Source organism: Musca domestica, unplaced genomic scaffold (genome assembly GCF_030504385.1).
Source record: "Musca domestica strain aabys unplaced genomic scaffold, Musca_domestica.polishedcontigs.V.1.1 104, whole genome shotgun sequence".
Classification (NCBI taxonomy): domain Eukaryota; kingdom Metazoa; phylum Arthropoda; class Insecta; order Diptera; family Muscidae; genus Musca; species Musca domestica.
In genome coordinates, this window is record NW_026712121.1 from 538,441 (window position 1) to 563,426 (window position 24,986).

Consider the following 24,986-nt stretch of genomic DNA (forward strand, 5'->3'; position numbering starts at 1 on the left):
CCGAAAACGAATGCCGCAAATTGCAGTAGGGTACACAAAAATACCGACCTCTATGTCTGCTTATCTCGTTAGTATACAGGTATTTATATTTGTTTAATATCTGTGTTTAAACATTTAAAACAAACAGCGATAAGATCATTGCTGTCGATAGTACGTATGTGCACGTACGTATGTCTGTATGTGGATACCTGCCATCGATCCCCAACCAAGCCCCAACAAATGACTGCCGAACAGTACACACTGGTGAAACGTTAAGAACGCCAAGTGAAATGTTCACAAAAAATTAACGAAAAATAAAATAGAAACAACTCAAGACAACGCGAGAAATGTATTAAACGGTTTTACTTTATAGGCTTTAAGTCAACATCTTTGAAAATATTGAGTCAGTTCTAGACAAGACAAGCGACGGCGTGTAGCATTTAACGGGCCGCGATTGGCGGGCGGATTTCGGAATATGTTGTGCGAGTGTGTGTGTGTGCGTTCGTTCGTATACATGTGATATAATTTACTAACATATAAATTGTCATAGTTAAGAAAATAAAAATGGCAAATTAATACATACCATCGTCGTAAACGTAAATAGGCACAAGTCGTTCCAAAATAAAACAACAGAATTGTTACAACGAAAACCTAACAAAAGTGCATCAACAAATAAGAACCAAAGAACCATCAACATTTCAATTTCAATTCGGTTCACTTCGAAAAATAAATGTTCAATTCTCAACGTGTATCAGTGAAATATGAAAAAATGCCTAACGTAACCTTCAGGTAAAGTGTAACAACCAACAACCAACCAAACGCCCAATCTGACACCAGCAAAACAATTGCAACAACAATTTCGCACACCTATGACAAGTGAATTATTAGCAGCAATTTGTTGTGTTTAAGTGGAAATTAAATGAAAAGTTATCTCTCACCAACATCAAAGAAAATGCAAACGAATTGATTTGAATGGTCTCGATTTGCGCCGTGTTGAATACTCAGTGTTGCTAAAAATATTAATTGATACTTGAAAATTGTTTAAAAATAATTTTTAATTAAAATAAATAATATATATTAAAATATTTAGAAAGGCTGCAAAGTTGCACCTACAACAGGGAAATAAAGAAATTAAAAAATGCCCCAACCACAATTCCAATGGCTGGAGTACGACAATGTTTTACCTGGTCAATCGTGGATCTGCATATTACCCAATACGTAAATTATGGGAGAAGAGAGGCATTATAATGGAGAAGTCTTTGTAGGAGAACGAAATACCTTATTATAGAAGACCGAGGAATAATATAGTATATAAAACGAGTAAAAAAATCTAAAGTCGGACGAGCCCACATTTGAGGTACAATAAACTTAAAATCGGACGAGGATATACATGGGAGCTATATCGAAATCAGTACCGATCTCGACAGAACTAGGAACATTTATTTCTAGGTTGTATCAGATACTGTGCTGAATATCTTTGTTATGGAATTTGTGTGTTTAGGGGTATTTGTGTTTATAGGGCATTAAGGACTTAAATATTAAATCAAATAAAACACATATATTTGGAAGCTAAATCTATATTTGAAAATATTTTTTACCAAACGTTTCCTACCTATTTCGTATCTGGCAAAATCTATCCTAGTTGGGCTAATATCTCACATTTGGCGCCCAATGAAATTGCAATCGGACAGACATTTTTACAATAAGACTTCTCATAGAGTACTCAAAGATCTCTCATAAATCTCTCAAGAAGACAAAAAGTCTTCTCACAAAAGACCAATAGCATCATCTCACAGAACACCAAGAGGACAAGGTCTTCTCATAGAAGGCCAAAAGATCTTCTCACAGAAAACTACTAAAGGTCTTCTCATAGAAACCCAAATAGACTTCTCTGATAAGAGATGGCCAGAAGGTCTTCTCATAGAAGGCCAGAAGTTTTCCTCATAGAAGACCAGAAGGTTTTCTCGTAGAAGAGCAGAAGGTCTTCTCGTAGAAGAGCGGAAGTTCTTCTCGTAGAAGAGCAGAAGGTCTTCTCGTAGAAGAGCGGAAGGTCTTCTCGTAGAAGAGCAGAAAGTCTTCTCGTAGAAGAACGGAAGGTCTTCTCATAGAAGGCCAGAAGGTCTTCTCATAGAAGGCCAGAAAAGTCTTCCTATAGAAGGTCAGAAGATCTTCTCATAGATGGCCAGAAGGTCTTCTCATAGATGGCCAAAAGGTCTTCTCATAGATGGCCAGAAGGTCTTCTCATAGATGGCCAGAAGGTCTTCTCATAGATGGCCAGAAGGTCTTCTCATAGATGGCCAGAAGGTCTTCTCATAGATGGCCAGAAGGTCTTCTCACAAAAGACCAGAGAAGGTCTTCTCCCAAAAGACCAGAGAAGGTCTTCTCACAGAAGACCAGAAGGTCTTCTCACAGGTCTTCTCACAGAAGGCCAGAAAGTCTTCGCACAGAAGACCAGAAAGTCTACTCAGAAGGCCAGAAGGTTTTCTCATAGAAGGACATTAGGTCTTATAATAGAAGGCCAGAAGGTCTTCTCATAGAAGCCAGAAAGTGCTTTTCACAGAAAACCAACAATTCTTTTTACAGAAGATCCAAAAGTCTTCTCACAGAATCCCCAAAGGTCTTCTCATTGAATACCAAAGGGTGTTCTTATTGAAGACCAAAATCTGTTCTCATTAAAGAACATAGAAGATCAGAAAATCTTTTTTTAGAATACAAACAAGTCTTATCCCAAAAGACTGAAAAGTCTTCTCATAGAAGACCAAAACGTCTTCTCATTGAGAACCAACAAGTCTTCTCCCAGAAGATCAAAAAGTCTCCTCACAGAAGACCCAAAGGTCTTCTCATTGATGACCAAAGGTGTTCCTTTTGAAGAACATAGGAGTTCAGAAAGTCTTCTCATAAAAATATCAGAAAGTCTTCTCAGAAAAACCCAAAAAGTCTTCTTATGGAACGCCAAAAGGTAGTCTCATTGAAGAACAAAAGGTCTTCTCACAGAGATCAAAGAGTCTTCCTACCAAAGACCAAAAACTCTTCCCGAGGAACTGAAAAATTAATTCTCATCAGGGACAAAAATGTCTTCTTTAAGATGACCAACAGACCTTTTTTAGAAGAGCAACCGTACTTATTTTAGAAGATCAAGTGGCCTCCCAAGATTTCTACTCCAAGGGGGGAAGAGGGCCCTCTTTTGTTAGAAGTGCAAAAGGTTTTCTCATTAAATACCAAAATATTTTCTCTTTGAAGCCCAACAAATCATCTCTTTAAAAATGAATTAAGGACTGAAAGAAATTTTCATTGAAGACCAAAAGGTCTTCTCACTGAAGAGAATAAGGTCCTCTCGTTGAAGATAAAATTGTCTTCTCATTGAAGAGAAAATGTTATCTTCAAATGGTCTTTTTTGGTTTGAAGCATTTTGAAATATATTCTTTAATAGAGGTAGTGCTATTATTTTTTTCGTAGCTGTAAAATATGAATCGCACAAAAGACTAAAATTAGAATATTTTTGCACATCGAAGAAAAACTTGAAAAAAGTGTTATTTTCTCTTCTCTCTCAATTCTAGTACAATACGCAATTTCCTTAATTATGGAGGAACACGCTCAACACTATAACAATTCAATTTTAAATTTAAATACCCACAAAAATAAATTTATCTCTTTTTAATTCAAATATTTGCTCGATACAAAAGGTGTTAATTATTTCCAAGCTAAAAATAACCATTGAGATATAATAATAAAATAATAAATATACTACAAAAATAGCATCGTCTCACACGTGATTATTTGATTAAACAGAAATATGTTCCGATAAATGGTATTAAAAACAGCCGGAATCAATATGTAAATATTTAATCGATTGGCATATTGTTCCTATTTGCTTTTGCCTTATAAATGTTTTTTCTTGTTTATGACGGTACTGAAAGTCGACTATTTTGTAATTGCTAGACTTTGTTGTTCTTTTGTTTATAGAATTTATTGTTGCAATTGTTTGTACATCTTGCAATGGAGGTGTTTTTATTTTTTCTTCTTTGAGGAAGTAATAATAAGTTGCAGAAATTTTGGTTCGGCTTAAAGTGTCGAATTGGTTACACTTTTATTGAAAATTTAATTAGGGACAAATTTTCTTAAAAAAACTAAAAATTCCCACCAAGTACTAAATCTGAGAAGGCTTTTTCTATAGAACATAAAACTTTACCATGGAAAAATCTTATCTCTCATTTTTTTTGAAGAAATTAGAAAGTATCAGTCGGTTTTGCCGACAGATGTATACCCTCAGCCAATGTTCGATTACTTTAATATATTTTGACTTGTGTTATGATTATTCAAGTTGTAGACCCTCTATGTAGGTGCCGAAGAAATGGGTCAATATTTTTTCCTTTCGTAGCGGACTAAAACCAAAATGATGTAAATATTGCGACGTGCTAGGATTGGACTATATAGGTTACTTCCTTTACTTTATATGAGATATGTATTAATTTTTAGAAAATGTTAAAATGTGTGTGAGGACCAGATATAGGAGACCTAAGTATTACATTTTCATACTTCATCTTATAGAGATAAAAATATTGGAAATCAGAAAATCGAACATTTATATCCAATTTTATACGAAATCATAAATTCTACATTTATCTCAGGTTTCTGGCAAAGAGAGATATATTTAGATATAGGAAATGTTAAAGAATCGCTGTCTTGTTTCGGTAGTTATGACAGATAAAAGTAATGAAAATTGTGACCCTTTGTGGGTAAGGTACCAGAAGCGGTTCGCAAATATATATCATCTTCACAACAGATCTTGTGTTAGTAAAAATGTTTGTCTGTGTGAAATTTAAAAAGATTCGGATGCTTATTTCGCTTTCTTCGACCGAAAGTTGCATCGAAATGGTCCGATCTCTACAATCTTTATAACAGATATTGTGTTAATGGAAATATTGAGATGTACCAAGACTGAATGAAATCGGAAGTTAATACCGCGATTAATACGCTTCATGGATTTTCAAAAATTTCACCCTTTGCGTAGGATGTACCAGAAGGTGTGAACCGATATATCCCATTTTAAGAGCAGATCTTGTGTTAGTAGAAATAATGGGATGTGTGAAATATAAAGAGAACTGGATGCTTATTTCAAATTTTATAATCGTTTTAGTTGTTCAAAACTTTTACCCTTTGTGGGGGAGGTACCAGAAGGAATGGTCCGGTCTCTACCACCTTTGTAACAGATCTTGTATTGATGGAAATATTAAGATGTACCAAGTCTGAATGGAATCGGATGTTAATTTCGCGTTTTATGAGCTTCATGGATATTCAAAATGTTGACCCTTTGTGGGGGAAGTACCAGATGGAGTGAACCGACATATCCCATCTTCACAGCAGATCTTGTGTGAGTAAAAATAATGGGATGTGTGAAAAATGAAGAGAACAGGATGTTTATTTCTGATTTTATAATCGTTTTGTTTAGTCAAAATTTGAACCTTTGTGGTAGAGTTACCAGAAGCAATGGTTCGATCTTTACCATCTTTATAACAGATCTTGTGTTGATAGGAATATTGAGATGTGTCAAGTCTGAATGGAATCGGATGTTAATTTCGCGTTTTATGAGCTTTATGGATATTCAAAATTTTGACCCTTCATGGGGGAGGCACCAGAAGGAGTGGATCGATATGTTCGATATTCGCAACATACCTTGGGTTAATAAAAATATTCTGATGTGTGCATAAATAAAAATAATCTGATGTGTACAATATGAAGAAAGTGGGATGCTTATTTCGGACTTTATAATTGTTTTTGTTATTCAAAACGTAGGCCCTTTCTGGGAGAGGTAACAGAACGAATGGTCCAATCTCTGCCATCTTTATAACAGATCTTGTGTTGACATAAATATTGAAATGTGCCAAGTTTAAATGGAATCGGATGTTAATTTTGCATTTTATGAGCTTCACGGATATTTAAACTATTGACCCTTTTGTGGCGGAGGTATCAGAAGAAGTGGACCTCACCTTTACACCAGACCTTGGGTTAATAAAAATATTGTGATGTGTGTAATTTGATGAGGATGTTTTCGCATCTGACCTAGCACTGATGCACATGTTAGGTTTCGCAAAGTTGAAGCAATATCAGACCATCCTTTCTCTTTCTGTGCAGTAAAATATATTTTTCGAAAATTTTCGACCTTTTTTGGGGGAGGTACCAGAAGGAGTGGGCCGATATTGTCCATCTCCGAACTCGATCTAAGTTTGATAATAATATTACGATGTATCAAGTTTGAACCAAATCGGATACTCCCTTCGAGAGTTATCGTGCGCACCAGCCAGACAGTCAGACGGACGGACACTGGATCGACTCCAAATGTCCTGAAACGGATTTGGTGTAAAAAAATAAAACCATTATTTCAATGGGATACGTTTTGGCCGTATCAAATAATATATACCCTCTCTTGCCCCTATCATATGGCTGAGAGTATTAAAAGAAGTTTTTTCTAAAGAAAAGAAGCATCATGTTGGTACCGAAACTTTTGTCTTAAAAAGCAACCCAGTTCTTTGGGAATGAATATCTTCCCATAAGAAATTATTGAAAAACATATAACTCTTTTAGCAGGAAGTTCTTCAAAATCCGTAGCATAAAGTTTTTAATAGTCTCGAGAGAAAAAATCAATCTTTAAACATACACTATTTTTCCGAAAAAAATATTCTTAAGAAATCCTTATATTCGGTAAATAGGTCTTTTTACTAATGCAACGAAATTGATTTTTAAAACAAAATTTAAATTTTTATCTAGAAGTTCTTAAAAAAACCTTAGAAAATCTTGGTAACAGATCAAAGTTTGGCAAAATGTGAAAAATGGACCAAATCGTAGACTTCTATAAATGAGAGACCAAGTTGCCAAATTAAAGCTACCTCTGTTGAATATTGGATTTGAAACATCAAAATAGCGAAAATTGTGATTTACCGCTAAATGTGGACATTTACCAAATACTAGACCCCTATTGAAAACCTTTGCTATTTAAAATTCTATAAAAAAATTGTAAGTTCAATTTCCTTTTCCACTGTATATGTCGTCATTTAGTTCCTTTGTGACCGACATCCACACTTATTGTTACATTTGTGAAAATGTTAATAAATTAACCAAATCTAATAACAAGTGACAACAACAACAGCAACGGCAACAAAAGTAACCACAAGTACAACAACACGCTTGTCACCAATGTCCACAAATGACGATGATCTTCACGAATTCAAAACAATTGCCAGACACATTTCCCAAGCAAGGAAAACAAACAAAAGTCAGAAACTGCCAACCAGCGAACGGGTCGAGAAAAAAACCCAGAATCGCAATGATCGCTACAATGGAAAGAAAAGTGCTAAAATTTATAGTAAACTGAGATATTCGCATTCTCATCGAGAGATAAAATGAGATGTTATTTATGACGGGAGTGAACTATTTTCTTGTCGTTTTCGTTTGTTTGTATTTCGAAAAAACAAACAAACTTTGACAAGAAGTTGTTCGGTATTAATATTAAATGTGTGAATATTCGGAATTGGCAATTAATTTTCAGTTCGTAAGCGGTGATCAGAGACTTAAGATGTCTTTGAAAAATTTAAGTAAAATGTCGGTGGATTTAAGCGATGAGCCGTTCACGCTGTGGAAGCTAAAACAAAAAGTTCAATACAGCTATGATGTGCGGGGCGATGGTGGCGGTAAAGCAAAGTGTGTGATGGAATATATTAAAAAAAAAAACTATATTAAAAAAAAATAAATAAAAACTACGAAAAAAATAATTTATATACCACTTCAGTTTATAATGTGTCAAATAAGCATTTAAATGTTTGCCTTTGAAAATTTATGAAGATTGCTCATAATATGGCATTTATGGGCCCATAAAAAACTGATCCAAACCTGTCTAGCAATTATGACGTCTGATGTGTTTTGAAATTTATAAAACAATAAATCACTTGAAATATCGTATCAGCCCCAAAAAAAAAAAGATTATACACCATATAAAAGTTTTGATTTCAAATGATTCATGTGAAAGCTATTCACGGACGTGATAATGAATCCAGTTAAGACAAATATTAACAACAAAACGTTTTATTTACCACAGATAAAATCTTCGTCAAAAAACAATGAGTGAAATTGTATTTAATGAGTAAATAAAAAATATAAATTAAAGGAAAATTTTTAATATCAGAATTCTATATTTTCCAGTCCTATAGAAATAATAATAAAAAGTACACTGTGCTACAAAATATTTTTTTTAATAATTACAGGCCAAATCAGGGACAACATGAAAGTAGAGCAAAAAAAAATTGTATCGGCGTTTTAATTTTTTAACATCGCAATGTAACCTAAATAGATGGCATAAGTTCCCCACCCTTCCACATTTTTTTAAATTTTTGGATTCAGATTTATTGAAATTTGGCAATATTTCTGATAACTATACAGTGTGAGATAAAAAAAACTGCAACAAATTCAAAGGACATAAATTTTACATTTTTTTTAATTATATTGAATGAAAGCAAAAAATGTCGGAAATGGCATCAAATTTTAGAATAAGTTTAGATTTGTTCAAATTGGTCACATTTGACTCGAATTATGGCATTCAAACGGCCAATGAAACCGTCACACGCTGCCCGAATGTTGCTCTGCGATATTTTGGCCCATTTCCGGCGAAGCGCTTTCTTGAGGTGATCGACACGTTGGTATTTTTTAGTGCCAACCTTGCTTTAAAAAAACTCCAGACACAATAGTTTAATGGATTTCTATCCAAAAATTTTGGTGACCAGCGAGAAACCTCATTTTGTAACCATTCTTGGGAGGCGCGTGGTGAGTGCGATGGTGCTGAGTCCTGTTGGAATGTCCAAGGTCTGCGGCCAAAATGTTTGAGTGCGCAATGCTTCAATACACCCTCCAGAATATTTTCGCCATAATATTCGGCATTTATTCTGATACCACAAAGTTACAAGCGTACAAAAGTATTTTGGTGAGAATTTTCCAGAAAAAGTTATTCGTGATGGAATTCAAGCGTCATAGTGTGATTTCTTTATATTTGGCTGGAAAACCACAAGTGGCTATCGTTAGAGCATTCCTGCATTTAAATGTGAATAAATATTTTGTGTCTCGTACCATAGATCGTTTCCGTGATACAGGTATCGTAGCCCGACGTCAAGGAAGTGGACGTCAGAAAACAGCAACATCTGCAGAAATGGTTCGAAACCGCGTCGCAGTGGCCGAAAAATGGCTCGTGAGCTGAACATATCGAAATATTCCATTTGGCAAATATTGAAAAATGACTCGGGGTAAAGCCATTGAAATTTCAAAAAGTGCAAGGACTTACACCGCAACAGAAAGAAACTAGACTCAAAAGAGCTAAAGATTTTCTTCGCTTGGCCGAAAGTGGTGAATTTGGTTTTCTCCGATGAGAAAACATTCGTTGTCCAGCGGTTTGTAAACAAACAAAATGATTGTGTCTACTTGCCAAAGAGGTCAGCTGAAAATGTGCACGTTCGGTTGGCCACCAGCACACCAGCTCAAGCGCCGGTCATGGTGATGGTGTGGGCCGTCATAACAGCCGATGGTCGCTCTCCGCTTGTATTAATCGACCGTGGCATCAGAATAAATGCCGATTATTATCGCGAAAATATTCTGGAGGGTGTATTAAAGCCACGCAACGTACGCAAACATTTTGGCTGCAGACCTTGGACATTCCAACAGGAATCAGCACGCGCCACCCAAGAATGGTTACAAAATGAGGTTCCTCGCTTCATTTCCAGCTCACAATGGCCATCAAAATCTTCGGATACCAATCCGATAGACTATTGTGTCTGGAGTATTTTCGAAAGCAAGGTTGGCACTAAAAAATGGGCCACAATATCGCAGAGCAACATTCGGGTTTCATTGCCCGTTTGAAGGTCATAATTCGTGCCAAAGTTGATCAATTCCAACAAATCTAAACTTATTCTAAAATTTGATGCTATTTCCGAAATTTTTTGCTTTCATTTAATAAAATTTAAAAATATGTAAAAATTATGGCATTTGACTTTGTAGCAGCTTTTTTTATCCCATCCTGTATTCAGCCTTATAGATGATGCGGCCCAAATGTTTGTCAAGTATCTCTCCTAAGAAGGGTAAAACTGTTAGGGCAAGAGTTAAAAGGGTTCAATCTTTCAAAAATTCAAACATTTTACAAAAACTAGGCATATCGTATTATTTGAATACAACATATATCAGAATCAAAAATACAAAATACTGGTTCACTCATTCCTATAACTCCCCCATAAAAGGTAAACATTTATCTTTAATTCCGTTTAAAATTTTTAATAGTTGAATATTCAACACACCTTTGAACCTGTGAGTACTGTCGCCAAATGACACCCTCCTGCCGAAATAACTTAAAATTCCAAACACATTGTGTATTTTATAAAATCGAGACTATTCGGTCATATTAATTTTTTATGATAAATGTACTTTGCTTTTTTTAACCAAGGTCATGATTGAATTCTGCAAATCGGTTAAGTGCGACGACTTGATTTCGACGGTATGGCGACAATGTCGCCACAGTAAATACAAAATAATTTTTAAGGCGTACGATCGGCAAAGTTACTCTCCGTTGATGATGATAACAGTGTTCCTTTTTTTATCGCCACACGAAACAATTGATAACAAAGCAGGTGGTAGAGAAGGTGCAAGCTGCGGTGCCTGTTCTATTTGAAAATAATTAACAATGTCTAGCATAAAGTAAATAATATAAAGCGCGAAATCAATGCACCAACAAAAACAACTGGTACTCTAGTGTTAATCTCTAAATCGTATTATTTTTATTGATGAAACGTGATTCGAAACGACAAAAACAACAACGAACTCAAAATGGTATCGCTCGCCAGCTACTGTCTGCCACTGCCATCTTTGGCAGAACCAATTACACAAGTGTTGTTTAGAACCAAAAAAAAAAAAAAAACAACAGCACTACAACTGGAAATCTGTCAGTCGGTCAAATCTACTTCCATTGTAATTTGATTGTAAAACACATTGACATTCCGCTAATCCGAGAACTTTTTTTTTCAAATTCAGTTATTGGCGAAAACTGACATGGCAGTGTGTTGCACTTTGTCTATGGACAAAAACTAAATTTGAACATTTTTATTTTTTCATTTATGTCATTTAAAAGTACTCTCAAATGATAACATTTTATCGCATTGCCCAATCCAAACCAGAAAAATGCAGTAGTAACCTAAAGTCCATTTAGTTATGTGTCCGTCACACATTCAAACCTAATTTTCATATTTTCAATAGAATTGTTACCTGATGTTTGCCCAAATTGTTTCCTCTGCCATCAATCACTGATTATGAATTCATTTAACACTTGTCGCACACGCCACAAACCTGTTGCGCTGTCTGTGTTTATTTTTCATTGAAGACCAAACAAAACGGTATCGAAATGGTGAAAATTTGTTTTTTTTTTTCTACGAAAATGGAATGACGTTAAGAAAAAAGAAAAGAAATTAGTATTTCGCATACATTTCTCGGTAGAGTCAGGATACACCCTCTCCTGTCGTTGAAGAGAAGAAGATGTTCTCATAGAGGATAAAAGGTTCTTCTCATAGAAGACCAAAGGATCTTCTCATAGAAGACCAGAAAGTCTTATCATAGAAGACCAAAGGATCTTCTCATAGAAGACAAAGGGTCTTCTCATAGAAGACCAAATAAGAAGATGAGAAGGTCTACTCCTAAAGACGAGAAGGTCTTATAATAGATGACGAGGAAGTCTTCTCATAGAAGACCCAGAAGGTCTTATCATAGAAGACCAGAAGTTTTCTCATAGAAGACCAAAGGGTCTTCTCATAGAAGACCAGAAGGACTTATCATAGAAGACCAGAAGGACTGCTCATAGCAGACCAGAAGGTCTTCTCATAGAAGACCAGAAGGTCTTCTCATAGAAGACCAGAAGGTCTTCTCATAGAAGACCAGAAGGTCTTCTCATAGAAGACCAGAAGGTCTTCTCATAGAAGACCAGAAGGTCTTCTCATAGAAGACCAGAAGGTCTTCTCATAGAAGACCAGAAGGTCTTCTCATAGAAGACCAGAAGGTCTTCTCATAGAAGACCAGAAGGTCTTTTCATAGAAGACCAGAAGGTCTTCTCATAGAAGACCAGAAGGTCTCCTCACAGAAGACCAGAAGGTCTCCTCATAGACGACCATTAGGTCTTCTCATAGACGACCAGAAGGTCTCCTCATAGACGACCATTAGGTCTTTTCATAGACGGCCTCAAGGTCTTCTTATAGACGACCAGAAGGTCTTCTCATAGACGACCAGAAGGTCTTCTCATAGGCGACCAGAAGTTCTTTTCATAGACGGCCTCAAGGTCTTCTCATAGACGACCAGAAGATCTTTTCATAGACGACCAGAAGGTCTCCGCATGGACGACCAGAAAGTCTTCTGGACGACCAGAAGGTCTTCTCATAGACGACCAGAAGGTCTTCCCATAGACGACCAGAAGGTCTTTTTGTAGAAGATGAGAAGGTCTTCTCATAGAAGACGAGAAGGTCTTCTCTTAGAAAACGAGAAGGTCTTCTTATAGAAGGCGAGGAGGTCCTCTTGTAGAAGACGAAAAGGTCTTCTTGTAGAAGACGAGGAGGTCTTCTCACAGAAGAACAGAAGATCTTCTCCTAGAAGACGAAAGGGTCTTCTCATAAAACTCGAAAGGTATTACTCAAGGTCTTCTCATACCAGAGCAGAAGGTCTTGTCCTTGCAGACCAGAAGGTCTTCTCATAAAAAACCAGAAGGTATTCTCATAGCAGAGCAGAAGGTCTTCTAATAGAAGACCAGAACGTCTTCTTATAGATGACTAGAAGGTCAAATTATAGACGAACAGAAGGTCTTCTCATAGAAGAAGAGAAGGTCCTCTCTTAGGTGGTCTTCACATAGAAGACGTGAAGGTGGTCTTCACATAGAAGACGTGAAGGTGGTCTTCACATAGAAGACGTGAAGGTGGTCTTCACATAGAAGACGTGAAGGTCTTCTTGTAGAAGACTTGAAGGTCTTCTTGTAGAAGACTTGAAGGTCTCCTTCTAGACGACGAAGAGGTCTTCTTGTAGAAGGCGAGAAGGTTTTCTTGTAGAAGACGGGAAGTTCTTCTTCTAGAAAACGAGAAGGTCTTCTTGTAGGACACAAAAAGGTCTTCTCATAGAACACCAGAAGGTTTTCGCAAACCAAACTCAAACAAGTTAAAAAGCAGTAAGTTCGGCCGGGCCGAACTTTTAATACCCTCCACCATTTACAACGAATTTGGAAATCTTCAAAAAATAAAATCCTTAAAAAATTCTGTTCAAATTTTAAAAATACCGAAGCCGTTATTTTGGGGTCAATACGACGTGGACATACATATGCATTGTTTGTCATAAGCCATTACCATATTCAAATTCGAAACTGGACCCGCACCGACAATTTTCTGTCACAGACTGTAGTTCCCATAACGAACTTCAAATACCAAATTTGAAACAATTCCGGTTAATAATGTCGCTAAAATCATCAAAATACCGAACATAGCGAGGTGCCGTTATATGGGGGCTATACGAAGACGTGGACCTACACAGACAATTTTCAGTCTTAGGGTGTAGTATCCATTTGGAACTTAAAATACCAAATTTGAAACAATTCCAGTGAATAATGTCGCTAAAATCATCAAAATACCGAATATAGGGAGGTACCGTTATATTGGGGCTATACGAAGACGTGGACCTGCAAAGACAATTTTCTGTCTTAGGGTGTAGTATCCATTTGGAACTTCAAATACCAGATTTGAAACAATTCCCGTGAATAATGTCGCTAAAATCATCAAAATACCGAATATCGGGAGGTACCGTTATATGGGGGCTATACGAAGACATAGACTTGCACAGACAATTTTCTATCTTAGGGTGTAGTATCCATTTGGAACTTCAAATACCAAATTTGAAACAATTCCGGTGAATAACGTCGCTAAAATCATCAAAATACCGAATATCCGGAGGTACCGTTATATGGGAGCTATATGAAAACGTGGACCTACATGGGCCATTTACGAACTTAACCTGCCTACTGGAAAAATAAACATGTGTGCAAAATTTTAGCCATCTATCTCAATTTATTCGAAAGATAGCGTGATTACAACAGACAGACAGACAGACGGACAGACGGACAGACAGACAGACAGACAGACAGACGGACAGACAGACGGACATCGCTAAATCGACTTAGAATTTTACGCTGATCAAGAATATATATACTTTGTTGGGTCTGACATGAGTATTTCGAGGAGTTACAAACGGAATGACAAAGTTAATATACCCTCCATAGTATGGTGGAGGGTATAAAAATAACTTCTATCAGATCAGTGACATCCTAGTTTCGAATATATGTTTTCCGTGTGGAATATTTATTAACAAATATAATAATTTTTTTGTTAAATAAAACATAATAAATTCTACGAAATTTAAATTTTAATTAATTGGTTTTAAAGCATTTTTCTTGGAATCTCCGCCAAAAGTGCACGTTGTTTACCGTTCAATTAATTATGTTATATTTGTATACTGTCTTAAAATGTCGGAAAGTTCCACATCAATACACCTATTCACCGCTGTAAGTGTAACTATTCATAAGGTGTTAAAGACTTATAATTCCCTTAATTACATGTTAATTCTCCCAGACATTGTGTAGACACAAGAACTTGCCGACACACACTCACACATGCAAAGAGTCAGTTAATAAACACCTCTATCCTCACATTGATAGTTTGCGATATATCGCATTTTAATGATGATATCACTTGTAAGTTTCGTGTAATATTTATCTAATCATCTCATTATATTTAAACTGTAAAATCCTCCCAAAAGACTGTCACGGCGACTTTAACGCATGACACGTAATTCAGGTTGGTTTTGAACATTTTTGTAGTTTTTAGAAATATTAAGGTGGTTTGATTAGGGATTTTTGTGAAAAAAGTGTTTTGAGGAGATGTATAAATTCCATAACTTATTTCAAGCGATTGTGTTTTGAATAAATAACTGATGTTCGCCATTTGGTTTATTTTCTATTTTCTTTGATTTGTTTTTGTAAAATTATTGACATTTTTTGTCGATTAAAAAAAAAACGTGACACATCATTCACCTTGAATTACTGATAAGTTTCTGTGTTCAAAAATTATAATTAAATGTAATTGAACCTTAAACATGTCCATCTAGATATCGAGTTTTTCATACACTGCAAAAAAAAGTTTTATACCCTCAGTCTTGTAGATATATGTTATTTGATATGGCAATAACGGACCTCATCGGTATAATCCATTTTATAAATGTTGTCCGTCTTCGTCTCGTATGCGCACAATATATCTCGAAAGGAGTATCCCATAGAGGGATCATAGAAAGAGAAGGGATTATCAGATTTTTTTTAAATACATTTTAATATTTGCGTCAGTGTTAGGTCAGGCTTAAAATTAACAATATCGGCCGATACCTTCAAATACACCTCCTAAAAGTGGTGAAATAAGAGTCAAATTGTCTTCAAATTTTACACATCGCTCACTATCAATTTCGAATTTTGTATGAAGGTAGGATTGAGCGACCACTCTAGTACTTCCGCGTATCAAATTTTTGACTTATCAAGCGTGATAGTTTGATTTCCTTATATTTGACTGGAAAACCACAAGTGGCTATCGTTAGAGCACTCCAGCATTTGAATGTGTATTAATCTTTTGTGTATCGTACCATCGCTCGTTACCGTGATACTGGTAGCGTAGCTCGACGTCAAGGAAGTGGACGGAAGAAAACAGCAACATTAGCAGAAATGGTCCAAAAAGTAAAGAAGCGACTTAATCGAAACCCGCGTCGCAATGGCCGCTGAGCTGAACATATCGCAATATTCCATTCAAAAATGAGCTCGGGGTAAAGCCATTGGAATTCCAAAAAGTGCAAGATTTTACACCGCCACAGAAAGAAAATAGACTCAAAAGGGCTAAAGAGTTGCTTCGCTTGCCCGAAAGTGGTGAACTGCCGAATTTGGTTTTCTCCGATGAGAAAACATTCGTTGTCCAGCAGTTTGTAAACAAACAAAATGATTGTTACTTGCCAAAGATGTTAGCTGAAGATGTGCACATTTGGTTGGCCACCAGAACTTAAGCGCCGGCCATGGTGGTGGTGTGGGCCGCCATAACAGACGATGGTCGCTCTCCCCTCGTATGAATCGACCGTGACATCAGAATAAATGCCAAATATTATCGGAAAATATAATGGAGGGTGTACTAAAGCCTTGGGCACGCAACCCTTTTGGCCGCAGACCTTGAACATCCAATAGGACTCAGCACACGCCACTCAAGAATGCTTACAAAAAGAGGTTCCTCTCTTCATTTCCAGCGCACAATGGCCATCAAAATCTTCGGATACCAATCCGTTAGACTATTGTGTCTGGAGTATTTTGGAAAGCAAGCGCTTCGCCGGAAATGGTCCAAAATACCGCAGAGCAACATTCGGGCATCGTGTGACGGTTTCATCGGTCGTTTAAAGCCATAATTCGTGCCAAAAGTGACCAATTCGAACAAGTCTAAACTTATTCCAAAATTTGATGCTATTTCGGATGTTTTTTGTTTTATTCAATAAAATTTAAAAAAAAATATGACGTTTGACTTTGTTGCAGTTTTTTTATCTCACCCTGTAAATATTAAAGAGTAGTGAAATAACTGACTGACTAAGAATCAACGCCCAAACGATGCGGCTGAAACTAGAATCTTGATATGTTGCACAAGGGATAGTTTTTATTTTTATTGAACTCCGAAATTTGAGATAGAAGTCTCTTTTGGAATCTGGGATTGAGATATGGAAATGTTTTTGGTAGTGTTTTAAATGAAGGAATAGATCTAAAAACCTGAAATTTGATATGGATGCCAAAAACAATAAGGCTGTAGTTGAAAGAAGGAGCTGGTTTTAAATATTGTATTGAATTTTACTTAATTTGGTAATGGGGGAAATGAAAGAGCTGATATTTGATATCAGGTTCACTGTTTGTATCTGAGATAGAGATATGAAGATTATTTTGAAAACCCGTACTTTAATTGTACGAAAAAAACTAAATGCCTGAAAATTGATATGGATGGCACTGTTGGTTTCTAGGATTTACATATGGAGACATTAAAATAGTTTTGGACATAAAAATGGTTTTACTAATATCCTGTCTACTAATATCCTTCAAACTGAATGATTTTCAAAACTTTTTGGTGTAACTTTGGTGAACTTCTTCCTATTATTCTTCCCGAAAATGGAAAACTTGAATAATATATAAATTTTTGAAAGTCTGAAAAGCGAACTCATCACGCTATATTTCAGCCGCAAATCATGCTCGGTTTCAGCCGGAAGTCGTGCTCCCTTGAGCCAGACAAATCATTAGTAAGTTGTCTGACTACTGCTACTTCAAATCCTTGCCATTGCGTTCTGCCTGGTTAGCCGCTAATAATTCATCCTTAGTTTCCTCGGCTACTCACAGAGCATTCTTGATTTTCTCTTTTGAATTCCTGGCAAGTTTCAAGGTATTTTTTCCATTTTTTTGCGATATCAAGGCAACCTCTATTAGCTTGATTTCGCCTTTCTTTTTCCTCAGGTCCGCTTCCTCATGTCCACTACCGCTATTTCGCGTTCCATCCGCTTGTTTCCCAATTTGGATGTTATGTCAACCACTTATTTCTTCAAGCCACCGACTTCCTTTTTGGGCTCTACATTATGAGTCTGCATGACTCCAGGGGAAAACTTTTCTTTGAACTTTTGTAAAACTACCACAATATTTTTCTGAGTGCACATTCGCTAATTAAATGATAATCCCCAGAAAAAAGACGGTACACCATGGTAGACTATTTATATAAGCAATTACATATCAATCACATCATGTCACCAAATGTTGGACAATCAATCAAATCCCAAATACAAATAACACACAACTACAACAACACAAATAAATCACAAGAAATGTAATTCAAATTCAGAGAAATTCACAGGAAATTGCGAAGCGAAAAACTCAAATTAGTTTTTGGCTAAACTTTAAAGTTAACGGTATGAAATTGTCAAACTGGGGATAAAACAATAAATAATTAAAAAAAAAATATTACAAAGGAAAAGCAAATAATAATAATAATAAATAAATAAATAAGGATATTTGGTGGAAATAAAATATACACAATTGGAAATACAATTTAAATGCACAACATAACCTCAAATTGTATAATGGATATTATAGAACTAAAATCATTAAATAATTAAAAATTATCACAAGTGAAAAGCCAATAATAAAAAAAGAATATTCAATAAAAATATTGAACTACGATTTGAAGAAAATAATTGAACTTTTCTCTCTCTCCACCCTTGTAGTAGTCAAATATCTCAAAGCGACAGCAGTGAGTTTATCACCATCAAGCCGCCCAAGAAATCAGCCTCATTCTCCAAGTTCACACCCTCAACAGCATCGCCGTCACCACCATCTTCACCCACAAGTGGCGCTGGTCCTTTGGTACGTTACTCTGCCCGCAGTCCGTGTGATTCATGTGGTCATCATAACATACCCGTCATGACACATCCCATATCTCCGCTGGCCAAATCTCAGACAAATTTAGAATTAATGGAAACCAATAATGCGCGACAGGCCCTTCTGCCAGCCAACAACCACAACAGCCATGATATGCACAGAGATGAGGCTTCATATTCATCGTTACCCCACACCCTGCAAGTTTCGCGAAGACCTTCGGTGCTGCTGCAAGAAATATTGGGTGGTCGTAAGGAGCATGGGGGTGGTGGTATATTTGCACGGAAAAAATCTGCACATGCTGGGTAAGTAGTTGAAATGGGAAGTGCATTTTGAAAGGAATAAAGTAATATATAGTTGGTGTTTTTAATTACAGCACCATTAATGGAACCGTGACGGGCAGTACAATAACCATACAGGGCGACACCGGAGGAGCGAAGAGTTTCCAGGCCAAACAGCAGAAGGAGAAAAATCGACGGCAGGGAAAGTAAGTAAGAAAAGTAGAGCGAGGGCAATTTAGTTCACGAAGCGGATCGGCCTTTTTCCTTACTTTTCTCAAAAGAAACAAGTTCCTGAATACAGTTCCTTCGATTCAAATAGTTTCGATTGGATACAATTCAGTGGAATCTTTCACTTTAGAAGTTCTTATTATTTGCATCGTTCTCTGAGAGATAGAAAAGGAAGTGGATGAACTACACAGTTGGATCTAGTTCCGATCGTTCCTTTTGCAGAATAGTACCGAACTCTAAAGGCAAGACATCCTGGTTTCTTTAGATATAACCAAATAATGAATGTCCGCGCGAATTTCTATTCCCACAGAATGCATTTTTCTCGAGATATCATATATAATAGAGGAGAAATGGTTTGACCAATATGACAACGCTTATGGTTCAATTTCGTACCTTGTGCACCCTATTTGTTGTGCCATTTGGTGGTACGTGATGTAAAAAAGTAAAATTCTCTATTATTTACCTCTAATGACTCGAAGGTCAGAACATTTTCTTTTCTTTTTATATGTGACCTGTATTAAAAAGATCTCTGTTAACCAGAAAAAAATATCTCTTCCACACTAGGTTCACTAAACATGTTCCGTAAACATGCTCGGATCAGTCTTTTGTGTAGGTCTCACCTCCTTTGTCTTCCGGCTTCAATTTCCAGACTGAATTCTCTTCATATGTCGTCTTCTTTCTGCAGCCAATGGTGTGATATTTCTCAGAAAGCGCCATCTTGGACAGATCTTGGACAACTTATCGTTCCAGCGTTGCAAACGCTTATAATTTCCTGTCGCTTGCTTTTTTCTAGCTGCATCTCTTTGATTTTCCTGAGAACTTATGCTTCCTCAAGCAACTTATTACTCCAACATCAGAGATAGCCATCCTTTTTCGCCATCACCTCTTTGGCGTCCTTTTCGTTCGCCTCTGTCCTTTTCGTTCGCCATGTGTATTACATTTTGCTTTTTTTGCCACCTAGATTCTTGAGTGGTTGACGGTAGTTTTTTTCAAGTCTTCAAGACTTGTTTCTGTCTCTTCCCCAAGTACTTCAACTTCAGTAATGCGCTCTTCTACTCCAACTGTTATTTTCGCAGCGAACTCATGACCCCCTGTTTCAGCCTCAAGTCGTACTCGGTTTCAGCCACAAGTCGTGCTCTCTTTGAGCTAAACAAGTCATCAATAAGTTGTCTGACTATTGCATTCAAATCCGTGCTCTTGTGGTCTGCCTGTTTAGCCGCTAATAATTCGTTCTTAGTTCCCTCGGCTACACACAGAGCATTCTTGATTTTCTCTTTTAGATTCGTGACAAGTTTAAAGGCACTTTCTTTTCCATTTTTGTGTGATATCAAAGCAAACTCTTTTACCTTGATTTCACCTTCCTTTTTCCTCATGTCTTCTACCGCTGTTTCACGTCCCATCCGCTCGTTCTTCAATTCGGATGTTATGTCCACCACTTATTTCTTCAAGCCCCGGACTTTCTTTTTGGTGTCAACATGTTGAGCCTGCATGAGTTTTAGGGAAGACCTTAACATCTTCCGAATACAGTCTCCCTGTTGCATTCGGCTGACTTTCTCTGTTAGTAGCGGCTAGTCTGGACTTCTTCATAAGCATCTCTAAAAACCACTTAGCTTCCTCTTATGTCAAACTTATATAAACCACCTATTTCTTCTTCCGTCTTTTATGAGAGGAGTCGCTATCTCTTCCTTCATTTTTATCATTTTTCCCTGACGCAGCATGTTATTTCCTTAGTCTCCTTTCCATGAGGACTACTCCAGCCGTAAGCAGCAGTGCAACTGAAGGTTGGAATACATTAAACGCTTTTTTGACTCATTTTAGCTATCGGCTGGCTTCTTCGTAGAGGAACAAAGGAGTTTTGGTTGACTTAGTTTGATTTTGTCCCTACGCTCCTTTGTCCTTTTCCGAAGAAGCCAGCCGATGACTTTAGCCAGTCACCTTAATTCTATTGTTTTATAAGACCGACTTAGTTTGATTTTGTCCCTACGCTCCTTTGTTCTTTTCCGAAGAAGCCAGCCGATGACTTAAGCCAGTCAAAAAAGTGTTTTATGTATTTTCACCTTGACTCTGTTATTTTATAAGGCCGACGACTTCCTAACCATAGGGATATTTAGGTTGATTGCTTATTGATCAATCGTCTTATAAGAGATCCAAGATTCCAAGATATTTATCTCACTCACCCCCGGGGCTAATACCTATCCCTTAATACGCATTTTATCTTTAATTTAATTTCAGTGATGCCATAAGTGCAGCTCTTTCAGCCACCTATTGTAAAGTTTTGGTCCTACTGGGTGTTTGTCTACCAATAACGGAGGTTATTACGGAACAAATTCCCACCTATGTCTATCAGGGATTCTATGTTTATCTCTATGTGCTTAGCATAGTTTTTGTTACATTTTTGTATATCTCAGCGTTTCGGAATCGTACCCTTATCAATGCCCTGAAAAATTATCGTAAGTATTCAACAAAAGAATCAAAATCCTTGCAGATAATAAGAGGATTTAAAATCCCTCTCTATTTCCTTATTGCAGACGAACGCAACAATGTGCATTTAAAACACAAAGTCACACATTTCGGTAGTTTCTATTTGAGAGTGGGTGCCATAGCATTTGCCATTGGTACCATGGTCTATTCAGGTTTGGAATTTGGTCAATTTTTCGAACTGAATGGCCACGCCGGATGTCGGGATGTATTTGTGGCCATAACGCCCCTGTGTCGCATGGTCTTGTGTATAGCCCAGGTACAATTTATTTTCTTGAATACAACCTATTTGGATATGGCGCGGCATAAGGTGTTCTCGCGCTTTGGTTTGATGCACATGGTGGCCACCAACTTGTGTGAATGGTTGTATGTTTTGGTGGAAGAGACCAAACATGAAATATTCCATATTGGTCATCACGAAGAGGGTTCCGATCATGATGCTATGAGCGGTTCACATGGTGGCGTCGATTGGACGGCAGTAAATGCATCACTGCATCATACCAAACATATTGGGGAGAATGCCAAAAATAGTACCATTGCAGCAGTTGTAGGTCATGTTCTGCAAAATGTTACAGCGGCTGCGGCCACCACCACCGAGGCGGCAACAGCAGCGGCTCATGGTTGTTCTCGTACCACCATTATGGGAGCATTGGTGCAGGTAAGAAATTATACTTTTAACCCTATGTCCACTCTCTTTAAATTCTCTGCTTTTTCACAGAAATTGTCCCCCTTCCTCTTCCCCTGCACCATTGAATATTCCCTGATATGTGCGGTTATTTTATATGAAATGTGGAAAACCGTAAAATCTATACCAGATATTGATAAATCGCGGAAAAACTCCGTAAAGCCGGTACATCAAAAGCCTGCTCATCATTTCTCGGTAGACTGCTCCCAATCACATAGAGGTCTCTTCTTTGGTATTTTGATCATTGTCATGACCATTATATCAATGATTATGTATTTTGTACTGTACATGCAACCGGGTTACGAATTGGTTGCCACACAAGAAGTTACGTTATGGGAAACGGCCATATATTTCTTGTGCGCAGCGGCAATTATTACAGGTATATTTGAATTCGAAACAAAACGTATTATATCAAATACAACTCACTTTCATCTTCTAGGCATGATACTGATGCGGGACTTGAAATATATCAAGGATACCAGTGATGAACATCATTCCATGGAATTGGATAATCTACTGCTTGTGGTGGCCCAAACAGGTTAGAGTATATTTTTAAAATTAAGCCATGAAAAAAGATTTACAATTTCATTTTAATTCCTCTCAGGAGCCTACCTCTACGGCATGTTCAGCATATTGGGCAGCTACTTCTCCGAATGGGACACAGTGCCGGATCGTGTTGAGGGCATTATTGCCGAAGTTTTTAATATATTACAAACGGCCCTGCAAACAATGTTCATCCTTCACGCCAGTCATCGTCGTTGTAAAGGCTCAAAACAGATTCGTCGCAAACCGGGTCGAGAAATTATCACATTCCTCTTGGTAGCCAATATGGCGATATGGTTTGTAAACACGCTCATCAAGGGTCGGGCAGTGTTTCGTCAAACCCATTTGGAATTCTACGGTGCCTGGGCTTGGACCATTATAACACATGTTTCAATGCCTTTGGCTATATTCTATCGATTCCATTCGACAATATGTCTCTTTGAAGTATGGAAAATCACATACAAGGCCAAAGCACATTAAATTAATGATAGTAGTTTATTTTTTGTTTTGTTATAAATAATTTGTATTATAAATATTTCTATGGTAGAATAATACAGTATTTTAAATTAGTTAAAGTGTTACTTTTCATAGGCATAAGTTGTTAAATTATTAAAAAATAAATAAAAAAAACAATTTGGAAAATATAAATACTAATCTCACAATTCGGATTATACAATGGAACTTTGTCCTCGTTTAAGCAGCTTGGCATGACACTTTAATGTCAAATTATAAAGGAAAACTACGGCAGGATTCGAGTGCGGCTCTGACATATAGGTATTCTTTTAGGTATACAGGGTGAGATGAAAAAACTGCTACCAATTTCAGAATGCTGTCATTTCTAAGCCACTGGTCCGACATTTTGGTGAGAATTTTCCAGAAAAATAAGTTATTCGTGATGGAATTCCAGCATTAAAATGTGAACAAATCTTTTGTGTCGCGTACCATCGCTCGTTACCGTGGTACTGGTAGAAAACAGCAACATCGGCAGAAATGGTTTGAAAATTAAAGAAGCGACTTTGTCGAAACCCGCGTCGCAAAATGGCTCGTGAGCTGAACATATCGCAATATTCCATTCGGCAAATATTGAAAAATGAGCTCGGGGTGAAGCCATTGAAATTCCAAAAAGTGGAAGAACTTACACTGCAACAGAAAGAAAATAGACTCAAAATAGCTTCACTTGACCGAAAGTGGTGAACTGCCAAATTTAATTTTCTCCGATAAGAAAGTATTTGTTGTCCAGCAGTTTGTATACAAACAAAATGATCGTGTTTACTTGCCAAAGAGGTCAGCTGCGGTTGGCCACCAGAACTCAAGCACCGGCCATGGTGATGGCCGCCATAACAGCCAATGGTCAGTCACCGCTCGTATTAATCGGCCGTGGCAACAGAATAAATGCCGAATATTATATCGAAAATATTCTGAAAGGTGTATTAAAGCCTTGGGCACGCAAACATTTTGGCCGCCGACTTTGGACATTCCAACAGGACTCAGCACCATTGCACTCAGCACGCGCCACCCAAGAATGGTTATAGAATGTGGTTCCTCGCATTATTTCCAGCGCACAATGGCCACCAAAATCTCCGGATACCAATCCGTTGGACTATTGTGTCTGGAGTATTTTGGAAAGCAAGGTTGGCACTAAAAAATACCAAAGTGTCGATCACCTCAAGCAAGCGCTTCGTCGGGAATGGACTAAAATACCGCAGAGCAACATTCGGGCAGCGTGTGACGGTTTCATTGGCCGTTTGAAGGTTATAATTCGTACCAAAGGTAACCAATTCGAACAAATCTAAACTTATTCTAAAATGTGATGCTATTTCCGATATTTTTTGCTTTCATTCAATAAAATTAAAAAAAATGTAAAAATTATGTCATTTGACTTTGTTGCAGTTTTTATCTCACCCTGTACACTGGATTTAAAAATAAATATTTTGACAATGAGATGTTGCCAAATGAATAATTTAAAAAAAAATGTAAACATATGATTGCATGTCTTTCCTTCTTGATTCTTCCATGCTTCATTTTATCATTTGTTATGCCAGATGGTTTGGGTTTTCAAGAAAAAAAATTGTATCAACACATTAGTTGTGTTCCAGTACTTTTTTAGTAGTAAAACTAGCAGAAGAGAGAACAGTTCGAAATGTCATTCTCCTTTAGGTTTGATCAAAAAATAAGGGAACGGAAAATTAGCAGAAATGCGATAAAATGTCAAAATTCCAAAAGTAAACAGCCTAAATCGGACTGGTGAAACCTTACTGAAAAGAGCGCCAAC

The 24,986-nt window shown here is 37.0% G+C and overlaps 1 protein-coding gene across 3 annotated transcripts; it reads left to right on the plus strand.

Annotated features, from left to right (window-relative positions):
- Positions 1-231: 231 nt before the first annotated feature.
- Positions 232-23,362, plus strand: LOC101897145 (proton channel OtopLc). Of its 3 annotated transcripts, none has more exons than XM_005176079.4 (8): positions 232-768; positions 18,349-18,804; positions 18,876-18,986; positions 21,241-21,458; positions 21,537-22,144; positions 22,205-22,550; positions 22,611-22,709; positions 22,776-23,362. In XM_005176079.4, the coding sequence occupies exons 1-8, from the start codon at positions 710-712 to the stop codon at positions 23,192-23,194; spliced, it is 2,316 nt and encodes a 771-aa protein (XP_005176136.2). In that variant the 5' UTR covers positions 232-709; the 3' UTR covers positions 23,195-23,362. The 3 variants fall into 3 exon arrangements, with proteins under 3 accessions (XP_005176136.2, XP_005176133.2, XP_019894682.1); XM_005176076.4 differs by lacking the exon at positions 232-768 and adding an exon at positions 7,478-7,674; XM_020039123.2 differs by lacking the exon at positions 232-768 and adding an exon at positions 17,879-18,033.
- The last annotated feature ends 1,624 nt before the right edge of the window (positions 23,363-24,986 follow it).

Coding starts and splice junctions, on each gene's coding strand:
- LOC101897145 (XM_005176076.4), top strand. CDS start 7,487: ATGTGTGAATATTCGGAATTGGCAATTAATTTTCAGTTCGTAAGCGGT. Junction 7,675..18,348: donor GATGGTGGCGGTAAAGCAAA/GTGTGTGATGGA, acceptor CCACCCTTGTAG/TAGTCAAATATCTCAAAGCG. Junction 22,710..22,775: donor GCTTGTGGTGGCCCAAACAG/GTTAGAGTATAT, acceptor AATTCCTCTCAG/GAGCCTACCTCTACGGCATG.